Here is a 14,577-nt window from a genome sequence, read left to right as displayed (position 1 = left end):
ATTTTCTAGGAGTAAACGTGCCTTCAAGAATGAGAAATTCCTTTGGGTTTGTTGAACGATCTCTTTTCATTGTAATTCATTTTGAACAGTACCAATGAATATGCTAGGTGACTTTGCCAGCCCTTTGAACGAGACAGATGAAGTGCTAGCCCTTTAGATATATTTTAAGGCCCTGCACTATAAATCATACTGTTACCAGCTATTGTTTCTTTGTAAAGTTCAGTTAGACTTATTTAGCTAGCTATTGGTCTGAAGCAGAGGCTTTCAGTCAGTTTCTTAAGGAGGGGGAAGAGGACAGAAAGAAGTCACATGCGGGCAATCCAGAAGCACGGCTGTCCTTTCTCTGAGTAGCTGTGATCCTGGGGAGGATGCTGTGCTCCCGCTCGTGTTCTGAGGTAACCCTGCCTCCCGCCCTCCGCAGATTTGATGCCCTCTGTGAACCTCCACAATCTGCTACTTGGAGTATAGGGAGTTTCCCCACGTGCTAGGAAAATCCTAGGGTTTTCTTACTTCTGTTTTTATTCATTAGTATTTGTAGTATCAAATATAGCAGAATATTCTATTTATAGTATTAGAAAGGAGGCGTTGTCCATATAGGGTTATGCATTTGCTGTCATTATTTCATTTCTAGTATCTATTTCCTTGTGTTTCCAGTTCCCGTTACAAGTATTCCTCCTGCCCTCAGCTTTTCCCTGCCCTAGTATGGATCAGAAGTTCAAGCAGAGTATGTGATATAATTTTTATTAGGACTCTATATGGGTAAAAAGAAGTCATCACTTGAAACTTTAGCATTGATTTTAGCTATAAGATGTTCCCTTGGACGTGTGCACATGCAGTCCGAAGTAATTTGCCTAAATTAAAATTGGCTACTTTATTTTGTAGTTGTGAAAAGTGGGAACGTTTCTATGGTTTCACATTATCTGCCCTCAGCTTTACAAAGCTTGTTGCTGAAGCTGAAGGTACCTTGAAGATTATTTATTACCTTCTTTTACCTTTATTCCATAGGGTACATACTGTTATTTTTAGTGCCGGTGGTGCAAGTATTTTTGTAATTTATGAAAGTGTTTGAATGTGGTCTTCCTGAACTGTTAAATTTAGAACTGACTTCCTGGCAGGGAATTTCTTATCTTTGGAAATTGAACCTTTAGCGATTTCTGTCTAGTTTGTGTGGGATGTTAATGGCATTTATTTATTTACTTACTTTTAAGCAGTATTGCTTGTTTTATGGGGGAAATCCTCAGCTTCCTCTAAATGCTCAAAATGTAGCGGTTTGATCAGAACATGTTTGGTAGGGCTGTGGGTTGTTTTTTTTTTTTCTTCCTTCCCTAGCTGCATAGCTACTGTATTTAGGTACCGTATTTCATTTTAAGGGTTAAGTTTATCTAAATCCAGTGGAAACAGAGCATAGCTATTCAGTTTTTGTGGATCCCTTTACTGAATCGGACTCTGACCATGCAGGGAACTAATGATGTTAGAAATCAACGTCAATAAGCAAACTCAAAAAAAAATTTTTTTTTCAGGTTTTAGGTAAAGCTTGAGTATTGCTGATGGTTTAGAAAAAGTTTAGGAAAGTATTTCAGAAATATTATTCATTTCTAACTGGGTGTGCTCAGATATTTGTGGACTTCTGTAAGTTTTTTATTGGGGAAATACAGTTTTTATATTTCATGGAGAAAACAAGGTTTATTTTTAGTTCTTTTCACAGCAAAAGTGTTCTCTTGACATGAAAGCAATATGGAGAAAATTTTTTTGTTCTGTATTAGATTCTGTACACATGGAATTGCGAAGTACTTGGTGCACTGTTTTACAGCGTTTTCTCAGACCTACGGCAACAATGACAAATAAAACTTCTGGGAAGAAGCTGACATAACAAAACCACGTAGCCAGTTTCTCATTATGTGTGTGAAAGAACACTTGTAAAGTATGATATGATTTCTTTACATAAAGCTATCTATTCAGGATACCTTGAGATGCGCCTGTGAACAGAAGAATTTTTGTTATTTCATGTCATCACAGCAATGCTACATTTAATGTAGCTGTAATCCTGGTAGAAATAAATAAATCTGATGAATCAGACCATAAATAAATCTGATTAATCAGACCGTGGCTGTAAGTGCATCAGGATTTCAGTTAATTTCATACTGATATTTAAAAAAAAAACAATTTAGCAACTAGTTTTCATTGCACTGTATTGGCCTCGCAACCTCTATAAACTCAGCTAGCTTAAGGATGAATTCATTGTTTTCAAGACTGAGAAAGTGCTATTCCATTTTAGGTGAAAATGCCTTTTTTGCTAAGCGGTACAGTCTGATAGTCTGGCTTGGTTTGTCAGCTGTAAGTTTGTATCATGATACCACCAGTCACGGTCGGGTTCTAAGCTGAAGGATGTGCTGCCTTCAGTGACGATACTTGGGCTGGAGAGGAGGAGGCTAAATATTGCCTTGTCAGATTGGATGAGGTACGCTTACATTAAGTGCTTTAAATTTTTGAGTTTAGCTTGGACATTCTCTTAAAAGCTAGAGAAGACTGAGATGCGTAAGAAGCCATGCAAGACTTTGCATTAAGCGTGAAATTCTGCGTTAGGAGTTGCTCTGAAAGAGGGCTGCTCACACTAGAAAATGCTTGGTAGAACTTTGAGACGCGCTGCATAGTTTAGCTGTGTTTTACTGCTTGAATGCAAGGCTCGATTAAAGTTTGTGAATAAATTATAGCAGAACTACCTCATCAGATAGCAAGGGGCAGAAGGCTGCAGTTCGGCACGTGGCAGGTTTTTGCCATGCTGATTCACGTACGTGCGAGAGGAGAGGAAGCGAAGCGTGCTGTCATCAGCTGAAACTACAGGGAAGTTTTCGGCAGTAGAAACTGATAAAACAGATTGTGATTTAGCATACTCGGGGTTAGCCTAATAGATCAAAGAGCTCTGTTTTATGTGGATCACTTATTGACTGAAAAAAATAATTTCAAAGCAATAGAAGCGATCTGCGAATAATTATGGCCTACGAAAAAAAGAAGGAGAAAAAAGCCATCTCCTGTACGGTTCAATTTAGCATATCCACAGTGAACCATTTTAGTTCGAGGGTAGGCTCACAAGATGGAGGAAAAAGCAGTGATAATGATAGTACTGTTACTCCTCCTGAGAAACTTCCCATGATTTAAAAAAAAAAAAAAAAAAAAAAAGAACACAGGAAATCAAGGTCTGGTAAGATGGGGGACTCCTCTGTTATGCTTTTGCTCTTTGGTCTGTTTGAGCTTAATGCCCTAGTTATGACTAATTGTTTGTAGTTGTTTTAATCACAGTATCAGAAATGTTTTAGTATTAGTAGGCAAATGTACCATGTGTTGAAAATTTAAAGGATTATTTTTAAAACGCAGACCATGCCAATTTTTGTGATTCATTAGGAAGCTTACCAATGTCATTTTTTCATATAAGCCCATCTTAATTATAACATCATTAAGATACTCATTTGGAAGCTGTTGTGTATATTTTCTGAATTTGAGGCTCTTAGAAGATTGAAGACTAATGATTTTCAGTTGAATGACAGACACTTGTATTTTTTAATTATTTTTTTTTCCTTGAGGGAATTTTTTTCTCTATAAATAAAACTGCTCAGGCATCTTTATATATGGATGCATTTTACTCAGATTCTATTCTTATACATCGGGAAGTGAAGGGAGACTGAGATTCAGTGGTTTTTTTCTATCTGATCTGTGAATGTTTTATGGGAAAACATTTGGGAATAGGCAGAGGTGATAAGGTTATGTGTAAGGATTTTTCACAAACTGATGAAGTACCACCCACAGAGTTTTGGCGATTTTGCTTGACAGAAAACAAAGATGAGCAATTATGGTTTGCTGTTTGTGACATCATTTATAGGCTAAATTTAATTTTCTCCTGAACATCCGCTTGGTAATGTCATGGTAATAACTTCCTATTGATTAATTAAATCTGTTCCTTCTCCTCCTTATTTGTAACTCACATGAAGTTGCCCAAATGTGAGTCCATTTTATTACTAACGGGATGTGAATGGAAGCACTGTACACATTTTAATTTTCTTTTTTAGCTTTGCTCAGAAGTAACGACTTAAAATTGATTGCCTTATTCAAATTTACTTTCTCAAAATAAGCTATAGCTCTGAAGTCTTTCAGAATAGTTTGGGTTTTTTGAATTATGAGGCATTTTTACTATATTGCTGGCAACGTATAGAATTGTTGTTTATGAATTGGTAGTATTTAAAGTACTTTAGAAAGGGGCTAATTTGAAGGAAAGGGAACATCTAGTTCTTGAAACACTTTATGTAAACTAGGCTGTTGGGTAGAAGGAGTTTCTTTAAAAAGAACTTTTTTATAAAAGATTATGCTGAATGGAAGTGGTGGACACAAACTGATCTGTATCCAAAAGTAAAGGAAATCTACTGAGACTAGTGTCGCTCCTTTATAACGAGGTTTTGGCATTTAAGTGTTCCTTTAGATTCCAGCAGGTTTGGACCCTTCACTGAGCTGGAGGAGATTTCAAATTTAGATACTGTGAAAAATTAAAATATAAAGCAGGCATCTAAGGATATAGCAGCATACTTTGATGTCTGACAACATTTAAAAATCTCTACAAATTTCCGGAATATGATAAAAATAACAACCACTTTGGCACAACTTAGATAAGTTGAAAATTTGAAACTATCTCATTTAGTTTCTCTCTTACTAATTTTGAGAGTTCAATTATTTGCTTATCTGTATTTGATCCTTTCAGATTTGACAAACATTGAGGCCTTTGCTTTATTTATATAAGCACTTCTGTGCCGCATTATCGCTATATGTCTTTGGGTATATAACAGAAGAATCTCAATTTCCTGCTTAACCCAGTAAATTACAAGAAGACTTTTCCAGTACGCTGACTTGGCAATGTAGGTGGCAATTTACTGAGCTACAAAGCATTTTTCGTAGCCTATTTGTCAGATACAGTAAAATAGATCCAAAAGTCAACATAAGAAAATAGTGTTTGGTGAGATTTTTATTAGCTTAGCATTCACTCTGTTTACCTGAATTGACAGCTTTCCTCCTTGGTTTGGAAGAATCTCTTTAGGCTGGCTTTAATGGCAAAATTTGTGATTACTTTGTGGGAACTTAAACTGAAATCTCAAACTTTATTTTCAGTCTGAAGTACAGCAGGCTTGTTTGAAAAGAAACTGAGAAACACCAACCTCAGAGTCAAACTGTTTTTAGAACAACCAGACAATGTCTGATAACCTCAGATTGTTTTTCTCTCCTGCTCCATTAATTTAAATTAATTTTAAATTCTAATACTTCAAATCACAAACAGCAAAAATTTGAGTGTTAAATGTATTTTTTTACTATTTTTAAGTACTTGAGAATTAATAGATTATCTGTAGGACACTGAACTTGCAAAGCAGTATGCCTTTAAGCAAAGTCAAAGAGTATCAGTTCAAGTTTACAGTTATATCTGTTTTGGCTGTGTTATTTAATTACTGATATCATTCAAAGAGCAAGAAAATGAATGTACTTCTCAAAACATCAGTACAAGTGTCTTTGTTAACATTAGACAAACTACGCGAGGTTTATTTCCAATGACGTTATTGATATTGGTGTCTGGGAAGACATGGATTCCAGCCTGGGTCTTTCTCGCACTTCTGGAACTCACGTCCTTATTCCCCTTCGGAGCTAAGGAGTGTGAACTTGTAGAGCTGCGTTAACTTCAGGTGAGAAACTCTGGCATACCATTTCCTGAAGCTTTCAGGAACTTAATTACTTCTGAGACCCCTACCTCTTCACTAGGTTTGATTAAAATCAGCAAAATGTGCCAAAATTTTCAGAGGACACATACAGGTGTCTGCAAAGAATAATTGCATAAGCTTTACAAATTGTTCCTGCACCAAGTGGCTGTTTTTCATTGACACTTTTAACTTCCCTCATCAACTGCCTGCATTTCATACGGCGTGTGATAACCAGGCAGGTTTACTGCTGCTGTGCAGAATGTATAATGCTTGAGTTCTGCCTGTCTTGCCTGCAACGTGTTGCATCTACCCCGCCTCCAATTTTCCTGAAATTTGTTGCAGCTTAATCAGTGAGCTCTCTACCTCTCTGCCAAATTTAGCTAATCCTGGTTGAGGTTTGGAAGCTCCTGGGCAAGCAGTCGAGATTTACAGACAGAAGCAAGGTTTCTGTAATCTCACTATCTTTCTATAAAGATCTCCTTAAGAAGTCTACTCTACCAGACTCCCTGTTGTCATTAAATACAAGGATGTTCTTCAGAGTATGATTGGTTGTAAGGGAGGAATTCTTTAATGTATGGCAGTAGTTTTTTATTTAACGTTTGAATGCCAAATTGAGCTTAATCTTTTCTGTGTTAATCAGCATTTGAGACTATCTCCATCTTGTGATTTAGTAAGCGTGCCAAAAAGCCTCCATTCATCCTGTTTCCCAAGGACCTCAGATACAACTTGGTAAGTCAGAAATAACACAGTGAATCTGAGCTCCTCTAGGACTGAATGAATGGTATCTCCTATAATGAAATCTGCAAAGGGAAGATATGGACAGTCTTAAGATGCAGTAATCCTATGTACTTCAAGCTCATCTAAAAGTACACGGGATACATTGTAAGGTGGAATATTCTGAGATATTCAGAACACTTTCTTTTGAGGACTTCTAACACTTTAAAGCAAGGAGCTAAAGCAAAGTAAAATTAAATGGGAAATTTATTTTCTGCCTACCTTGTCCAAAAATCAAACCATTTGTATTCTATTTCATTTTATACTAACAAGTGATCTCTTCACAATGTACAATTTTTTGGAATAATTTGAAGTTGACATCACAACATTTTTTACATTGAGGAGAAACTGAAATCTATGGTACTGGAGAGAAAAATATAATTGAACTATCTGCTAAGGAGTGGGGAAGTTCTAGGTTGAAATCCTTTCTCCTGTGGAGTTTTTATTCATTTTATCCCCTTATATATAAAATATAAAGCCTCTAATGGGAGTCCTACTCCTGACTGAGCATCCTAACCACAGAACTAAAGCTGCTTTCTGTTGACCAGTGGCAAAACTCAAACAGCATGGCTGCAGAGAGTACCCTTTGTTCCATAGGTCCATGGCTGACAAAGCATTGCGCTATGAGACATGAGTTTAAATAGCCTTAGACTGAGAAGGCCAGTTCTCTGTAGTCCAATGCAAATGCTGTAACCATTAGGACATTCTGGAGAACAGGCTCAGATATTTAATGTTTGAAATCTGTAGTTTGATGTCTAGCAGGCTTTTATTTTTTGACACAACCCAGTATGAATACAAATCACTGATGGCTTTCACTATTAGTTGCATCAGACCTTTTTTACTTGACATGCTGAGTTCATTTGCATAAATCAGTCACCAAGCACAGAAAAGAGGGCTGAAGGGGACTGGAGGTATCTTCTAGTTCATGTATCTGTTTCTTTTATCATAATGAAACCAATGAAAGTGACATATCACCAACTACCATGGTACTATCAAACCTTGAGGAGGGTTCCATGTGGTTTTGTAGCATTGTAAGTTAAGGTCTGAAGTACATGCATGGGTATGTCCCTCTGTCCCTGTCAACCCCATGCTCTGCACTACATGGGTTCTTGCCTGGGGGCTGAGACCTGTCCTTGCAGAACTTAACTGCACAATGGAGCTTGTAACCCAGAGAGGGTGGTGAGACTTTCTTCTTTGTCCTCCTCTTCCAAAGATACAAAGCCCTCTTACCCCACCATAATCCCTGCTTTCAGCCATTCCCCTCCCTAGACTCGCGGTCTTCTACTGACTCTGTGTGTGTGGCATTTTTGGTTTGCTCTTGTGCTTTACTAATAAAAAAGAAAAGCCCTTCCAGATAGATTGTGGCCACAACTTGTCTCTTGCTTAGTTCTCCCTCATCGATGTAGAGAGCACAACCCCAGCACTTAGGGAAGAAAAGATTTTTGAGAATCGGCAACAGTGAGTCCAGAGAACAGAGGGTGTTAGTTGGTCAGGACTGTGCAGGATGGCACTGAAGACACAGGAATAGTATTTCAGATAACGCAGCAGTATAAGTTCCTGATGATATTGATACGATTTAGTATTGCTTATATTTAAAATCATGACATTATCGTAGTAGTATTTCCTCCATCACTCTGATCCTACCTGATTCAAAGGCAGGGTCAGCTACACATAAATCATTCTTGACAGAAACTCATCAACATGCCTAGGTAATCTTGTAAAGTTTTGCCACTAATTCAGCCTAGCAATTTACGTTCTACAAGATTATTTTATAGATTTAGGAGATTTTATTTTAATGGCTGACAATGATTTTAAGACTTTTTTTTTTTTTTTGCAAACCTTTCAGCTTTACAATATAAATATATTTTGTGTACATTGTAAATATTGTGTATTTTAAATACATCAGGTAAGACTAAAATTTTCCCTTTGCGTAGCTAATGGATATTTTCATCAGCTGTCGATAAATTTCCGAGAAACAGTTAAATTGTAACCATTTAAAAGCTTTATTTTGTAAATGTTGCGGATGTTGGAAATATAGCTAGGGATAGTAAAACCTGACTACATCAGTTTATTTTAGTGTAAAAATAAACTTATGTGATAATAAAATCATCTGAAGGTATAAAAAGTTTTCAAAGAAATCTCAAAAAGTCATTAATAAATCAGATAAAGATGTTCAGAAGGACCTTCTTAATGAATTAGTGATGATTTAACCTTTTGTGACTCAAAAGTGCCGTTAAGAACTTCAAGGCACAAACAAAAGCAGAAGTGATTGGGAAGATCATGCTTTCTCACTTACCCTGGAGCAACGTTTATACATCGAAGTTATTTGTCTCTTAACTTTGCATTGTGGGGGTCTTTGGTGTTTCCTCCTCCCATTTTCTGAAGAAATCAGAATCAATGCCACTGAATAAACAACTAAAAGCTACTTTTTTTTTTTTTTTATTCTGAAAGAAGATGTTGTGCTAATCAGAGGTTTCATATTATGGAAGCTGGAAGGAACCCTTGTGATCATCTAGTCACGTATGGATTTTTTCATCCATATGACCGCTGTGAATAAATTCCTTTGTGAACTAGAGCTATATTTTTGAAGAAAACTCCAGTCAGTGATAGTATTTATCCAAGCTTTAATTCAAGCTCTAGTAGTACAGCATGTAGTTCCTCAATCATACGTATCTGAAACATGTACCTCAAGACTGCTGAGATTTCTCTTCTTGCCTCATCCATCACAGCTGAAGTTCTCTCTTAGGTCAGAATGAATTGAAATGTTATGAATTGGACCTGGTACAAGAAGCAAATCTGAAGGCCCTTGTGTGTCTGCATATATGTGTAAATAGATTTATTTAAAAAAAAAACAACATTAAAACCAGACTTTCCTGCCTATCTTCTTGTATGGTTCCAATTACATGAAGACAAAGGCAACTGAATCTTCAAATGGTGTTTCTGTATTCAAGGATGATGTCAGCAGTGAAGATCTGCAGCATCCCCCTGCTTCAGTCTTGGCAACAAGTTCAAAAAGGGAGTCGGAGAATGAGGGCGAATCAGCTGTGCATAACATGGACAAGCAAATGGGCATCTCCCCCTCCCTGGGTAATGCCTTGGAGCACATTGTGGAGCAGCTGGATGTTTTAACTCTAGTAAGTATGCAATAACAGATAACGCTTGCAGTGGAAAATGATAATGCCGTCAAATGGGCAAAAAACCCCAGGAGCCATGTTCATAAATCAGAATATTAGTGTCTATGGGGTTATTTTGAGTAGTCATATAGTCAAGTGACTGTTTTGGTTTTTCCCTTTCAGCAAATATTGATCACGTCTATTGTGTTTGCTAAAGTGAAAGCTTCCTGCTATATAATCATAAAGATTGTTGTATTTTTAACTCAGGAGGAAAAACATCCCTGTTTTTCCGTAGTGAGATGTAGCGTAGATTTGCCAGAAGCCAGTTGTTTAGCAGACATTGTCAGATTCCAGCTTGAACAGTCATGCATTAGGAGGGGATGAACAAAACAAATTGGCGGTGGACCATTAAATCCCTTTTCAAACTCAGTGTTCAAGGTCTTGGCTTAGGGAGGAATCTGAGCAGTGGAGTAGTCCTTAGTGTCAGTGAAACTGCACAAATACTAGTCTCAGTCAGTGACTCTGAGTCACTTGTTTGCAAATGCTCAATACTTCTTTCTAGCAATCCAGATTTATCCAATCTATGTTTTAAGAACTACTCTGTAGTCTGTAATGTATTAACGTTAAACCAAATTAAAAAGGAGTGGCTAAGGGGTTTTTTTTCTGCATTCTGCAACTCAAGAAATAAGTTTTGAGAAGTGTGGAGTCAAGTCATCACTTGAAAATTTGTGTAGTAAATTGGACTAAAAAGAAATTGCCAGCCTGTGTCTAGAAACCTGCCTTTTCTGATGAAGGTAATCTCTTGGAGAATACCTTTTAATAGTATTTTTTTTTCCTTACTTCCTTTTTTTTTGGGGGGGGCGGGTGGGGAATGCCTTAGAAGTTTCTTTTAGGTTTTTGGACAACACCATTTGGGGTCCCCAGTGACGGCTGGTTTTCTATTGAAATATGGATGCAACTTTCACATAGCATTTCAGAGTAATTTATGTATGCACATATATATTTCTCTCTCTCAGAGAAAATATTTTGTGAAAACAATTTTAAACCTTTAGACAATTTCCATAGATATAAAGCTATTATTTTAAAATACAGTGGTAAGTAGTGGAATAGCTCAGGAAAAGCCATCTTAAAATATTTTTTTCCTGTTGAGTTAAAAAGATTTTTCTTATGTTACTGTCTTACACAAATCTATAATACTGTGTGATTTATATAAAAACAAATTGAAATTACTGTCCTCTTCATGCAGACTATTTCAATCCTGGAACAACGTCTGACTTTGACTGAAGATAAATTGAAAGAATGCTTAGAAAATCAGCAAAAAATGTTACTTGAGGGAAGACAGGAAGAATAAAAGATGAAAATGAACTATATTGATGAATATGTTTCACATATTCACAAGGAAATAAGAAATGTTACTTCATTGGATTTTGCTATGAGGAAAAAACGATTCCTCCTTTTCTAACAAGTCAATGTAATAAAAACTGAAGAAAAAAAAAAAGTACAACACATTTTAAACATCGGGAGCAAGCAGATATTCTGGTTATATGTTTAATAAAGTGTAGCCTGGACCAAACTAATATTTTCTAAAATCATTCCCATTGAACATTACAGAAGTCTTATTTCAACCTAATAAGATCTTTGAATACAACTAAGCAACAAACTACGCATTTCTAGATGAATAGCAATTATTATGGAAGTGCTCTCCGTAGGTTTTTTAAATCAGGTAAGGATTGTGAAAATAATGCTCTTTGTGATAAGCCAATGTTACTCAAGCACCTAAATGAAATAAGACCTAATTAGTCCTGACTCCAAAAATGCCAGAGGTTTTCTTTGTCCCTTACATAATTTCAAATATTTTTACCAAAAAAGTAGCTTCTGAACACTTCAGTGGATTGCAAGAAGATGTAGTGTAAAAACTTTTAGTTACAAATGTGAAAATGAAGTCACTTAAGCTTCGAAACTGGCATTGCATCTGTGTAAATTCAGCTGCAAGACTGACGCAGCCGAGTACCTCTGCTTATCTCATCCCCATCAAAATTCATTCTTCATATTTAGAAAAATAAAAATCAGCTTCATACTTCTGGGGAATATATTTGAACCAAACACAAAAGGATGGGAAATCTCTATCATAAATTCAAAAGATTCTCATCCTCCAAGGACTTCCACAGGTGCTCAAGCTTTGTGCGCTTTGTAAGTCCCCCATCAGTTAATGTGTTATGAATGAAGCCATAAATCAGGAAAGACTTTGCAATGTATGATGATTTGGGGTTTATTTTTAATAAAAATGCAATTTTTAGATGATTGTGCGTCTTGGTTTTTTTAATAGGAAGCTCCTAGGCTTCTTTATGTCTACCTATTATTTTTTTAAATGGCAATTGCAGAACGCCTATTGTAAATCCACAATCAAAAGTAGGTAGTCATCTATTTCTGCAACTTCAGATTTTGTATGTTGAAAAATAGGACACTTGAAATGAGGGGAGCATTTTAATCCAATTCTGCATCTGACTGTATATAGATAAAGCCCATTTCCTGGGCTGAACCTCATTAACATCAATAGGGTTCAGCTCAAGTACGGAAGCTCGCTGAGCAAATATTGTTGCGGTTCGAGCCAGAGCAATGAGCCGTCAGTTTTTCTTTTATAACTTTTCATTTTCTCTCATAGTAATCGCCTTCAGATAGCCAGATACCACCTCATTTGCTTGGTAAGCTCTGAATTTTACCAACAAGTACTACGTATTTTCAGATCGATCTGAAGTAGTACCGTTTATCGCAGAGCAGCAGTCTCTTCTTGTGAAAATTTTAGATGCAACTATTTCTCTGCGACGTCCTAGCACAGTTTTTTTTGTGAAAGGACGGTCTTGCATATTGCAATGTAAACAGCCTGACCTTTGATTATGCAATTGTTTATAATGCTATATAACGCATAGTTATGTAAATACTGTCTTTTAGGTCAGATGTACTTTGCTTTATGCGTTTGCAAATACTCTTGTGGTCGTTGTGTTTTCTTGGCTCCACTGGAAGACACAAAACCATGTAGCTATTAAGATCCTTTGCTTGTTTCATGTTTTCTCTGAGTGGACCCGTTTATATATACCCGTTTTAAATCTCTACAGTTTTGTTGTTGTTGTTAAGCTTTTCAGGATTATTTATCAACCAGATTTGGAAATTTCTTTTACTTCTGTATTTTTTAATAAAATCACTGCTGAAATTTTCCTTTCTGCCTTAGCTCCTATCGCTAATCCTTCTTCCTTTTCAGTACCTATTATCTGGAGCATTTACTACTTAATCCAGTTTATTCCTCTGCTGTTTGTGGATCTGGTGAACTAACACAACATTTCCGAGTTAAGATATGTTCTTGTCATTCTGTCAGGTGGTCTGTTGATATTGAAACTCAACATGCATGGCACTGGGCATGTCTCTATAACTAGAAATAGTTGTTTGAGAACAGGATGGAGATATTTTCCTCAAGTAGTGATGGCTCTCCTAAAACACAACCACAACCAGCTAACGTGATGTTTCTTTTAAAGGAACATCAATGCAGGCTCATTATCTCATTCTCCGGATCCATATAATTTCAAATAAAGTTATGGAATAGAAAAACCTTCCTTTAAAAGCACCTGAAGAGGCTGGTTAAACTGTCAGAAGCATTTACTCTAGGGTTTGTGCTCTGTCAAATCACTGGTGACTTGACAAATGTGAATTATCTTACAGAGCTAGAGGAAAGTGACTGCTGTTTAGCCTTAGTCGTGGCTCTGCACCCTGTGAAGAGGTAATTGCACAGGTCTTTAAATGATTACAAAAAGTATATCTGTATTGCAGACTGCAGTGAAGTACTGAAAATCCGTACTTGTCCTAAACAAGCTGAACCACGTACCTGATACCTCAAGCAAAGGTATCCCTCTGATAGTAAATGTAAATAGGCCACGCTGTTGGAGAAAGACTGCTTCCAGCAGCCAGGCCAGCTACTGCAAAAATGTCTCAATTGCTTATTAAAAAAAAAACAAAACACCGCCACCAATGTCTGAACGACATCCCGTAGATCCCTAAGGTTTGTGGGGGGGGAGAGAGAGAAGATGGCAGCAGGAATAACCCTCTTGCTAGTGTTGCTGGGAGACTGTCTCTGGAGAAACCCAACTTCAGATTCCTCAAGTGTCAAAGCTCATCGTAGGTGCTTCTGCAGATGTTTTGAAACAAAACCGCCCTTCCAAATTGTCAGTTACTACTGTGTTTTAAATTTTATTTGTAATTCCCATCAAAGTTTAGTGGAACTTTTATCTTGGACATTACGTAAAGCATGATGGTGAGGCAATAAAGTTAATATTTTTCTCAGTTTTTCATTTTGGATGGCAACATGCATTTCCTTTGGGAGCACATTTAGAGGTTCCTAGTTATCATTGTGGGGGCAGACACCGAATGGTGAAATGTTGCAACGTTGGACCTTAAGGCACTTCACTTTTTCTTTTGATCTGAACATCGAGGTTTTCAAATAGAAGGACAAACTCAGACCGAGACATCAGTTTATGCCAAAAATCCGTTGTGCCTTATGGACCAACTTGACAACTCAAACTGTATTCTGGGTTTTCTCTTTTTTATTTTTTGGAGGTTGTTTTATTTTTTGTTTGCTGGGTTTTTTTTTTTTTGCTTTGGTTTGGTTTTTTAAACACACCATTACATTCTCCAAAAATCTTCAGTATTTACTTTTTACTACTGCTGACATTTTTTATAAACTTATAGTTTTGGAAAACCAGTTCCTGGAGGCGAATGGATATGAACAACTCCCTTGTCTTTGGGGGATTGTTGTTTCTTGCTTTTACACGTGTGAGATAAGAATTCATTGTTTCATTATCATTATCTTTATGACGAGAAGCTTAAACTGTAGTTTTAAATTTTGATTAAACTAATCTTCTGGCTGGAAAAATTGTGGTAGAATAGGTTCTCCTCACCGTTTTATAATGGCCTGAACA

General features: G+C 36.7%; 1 protein-coding gene across 5 annotated transcripts in view; it reads left to right on the top strand.

Annotated features, from left to right (window-relative positions):
• The window catches only part of POC1B (POC1 centriolar protein B), a 54,188-nt gene extending 42,274 nt beyond the window's left edge, over nucleotides 1–11,914 (top strand). For 4 of the 5 annotated variants that reach the window (XM_074574758.1, XM_074574767.1, XM_074574777.1 and 1 more), the window contains 2 exons: nucleotides 9,452–9,634; nucleotides 10,860–11,914. In XM_074574758.1, the coding sequence (XP_074430859.1) occupies nucleotides 9,452–9,634; nucleotides 10,860–10,964 (288 nt within the window). In that variant the 3' untranslated portion in view covers nucleotides 10,965–11,914. Of the gene's footprint in view, nucleotides 1–5,554; nucleotides 5,712–6,366; nucleotides 6,456–9,451; nucleotides 9,635–10,859 lie in introns of those variants that run through there. The other variant, XM_074574798.1, reaches the window with a different exon arrangement.
• Nucleotides 11,915–14,577: the final 2,663 nt, after the last annotated feature.

The sequence above is a fragment of the Larus michahellis genome, chromosome 1 (assembly GCF_964199755.1).
Source record: "Larus michahellis chromosome 1, bLarMic1.1, whole genome shotgun sequence".
In the NCBI taxonomy this organism is placed as follows: Eukaryota; Metazoa; Chordata; class Aves; order Charadriiformes; family Laridae; genus Larus; species Larus michahellis.
The sequence above is the reverse complement of the archived record's forward strand: the minus strand, read 5'-3'. Positions and strand labels throughout refer to the sequence as shown.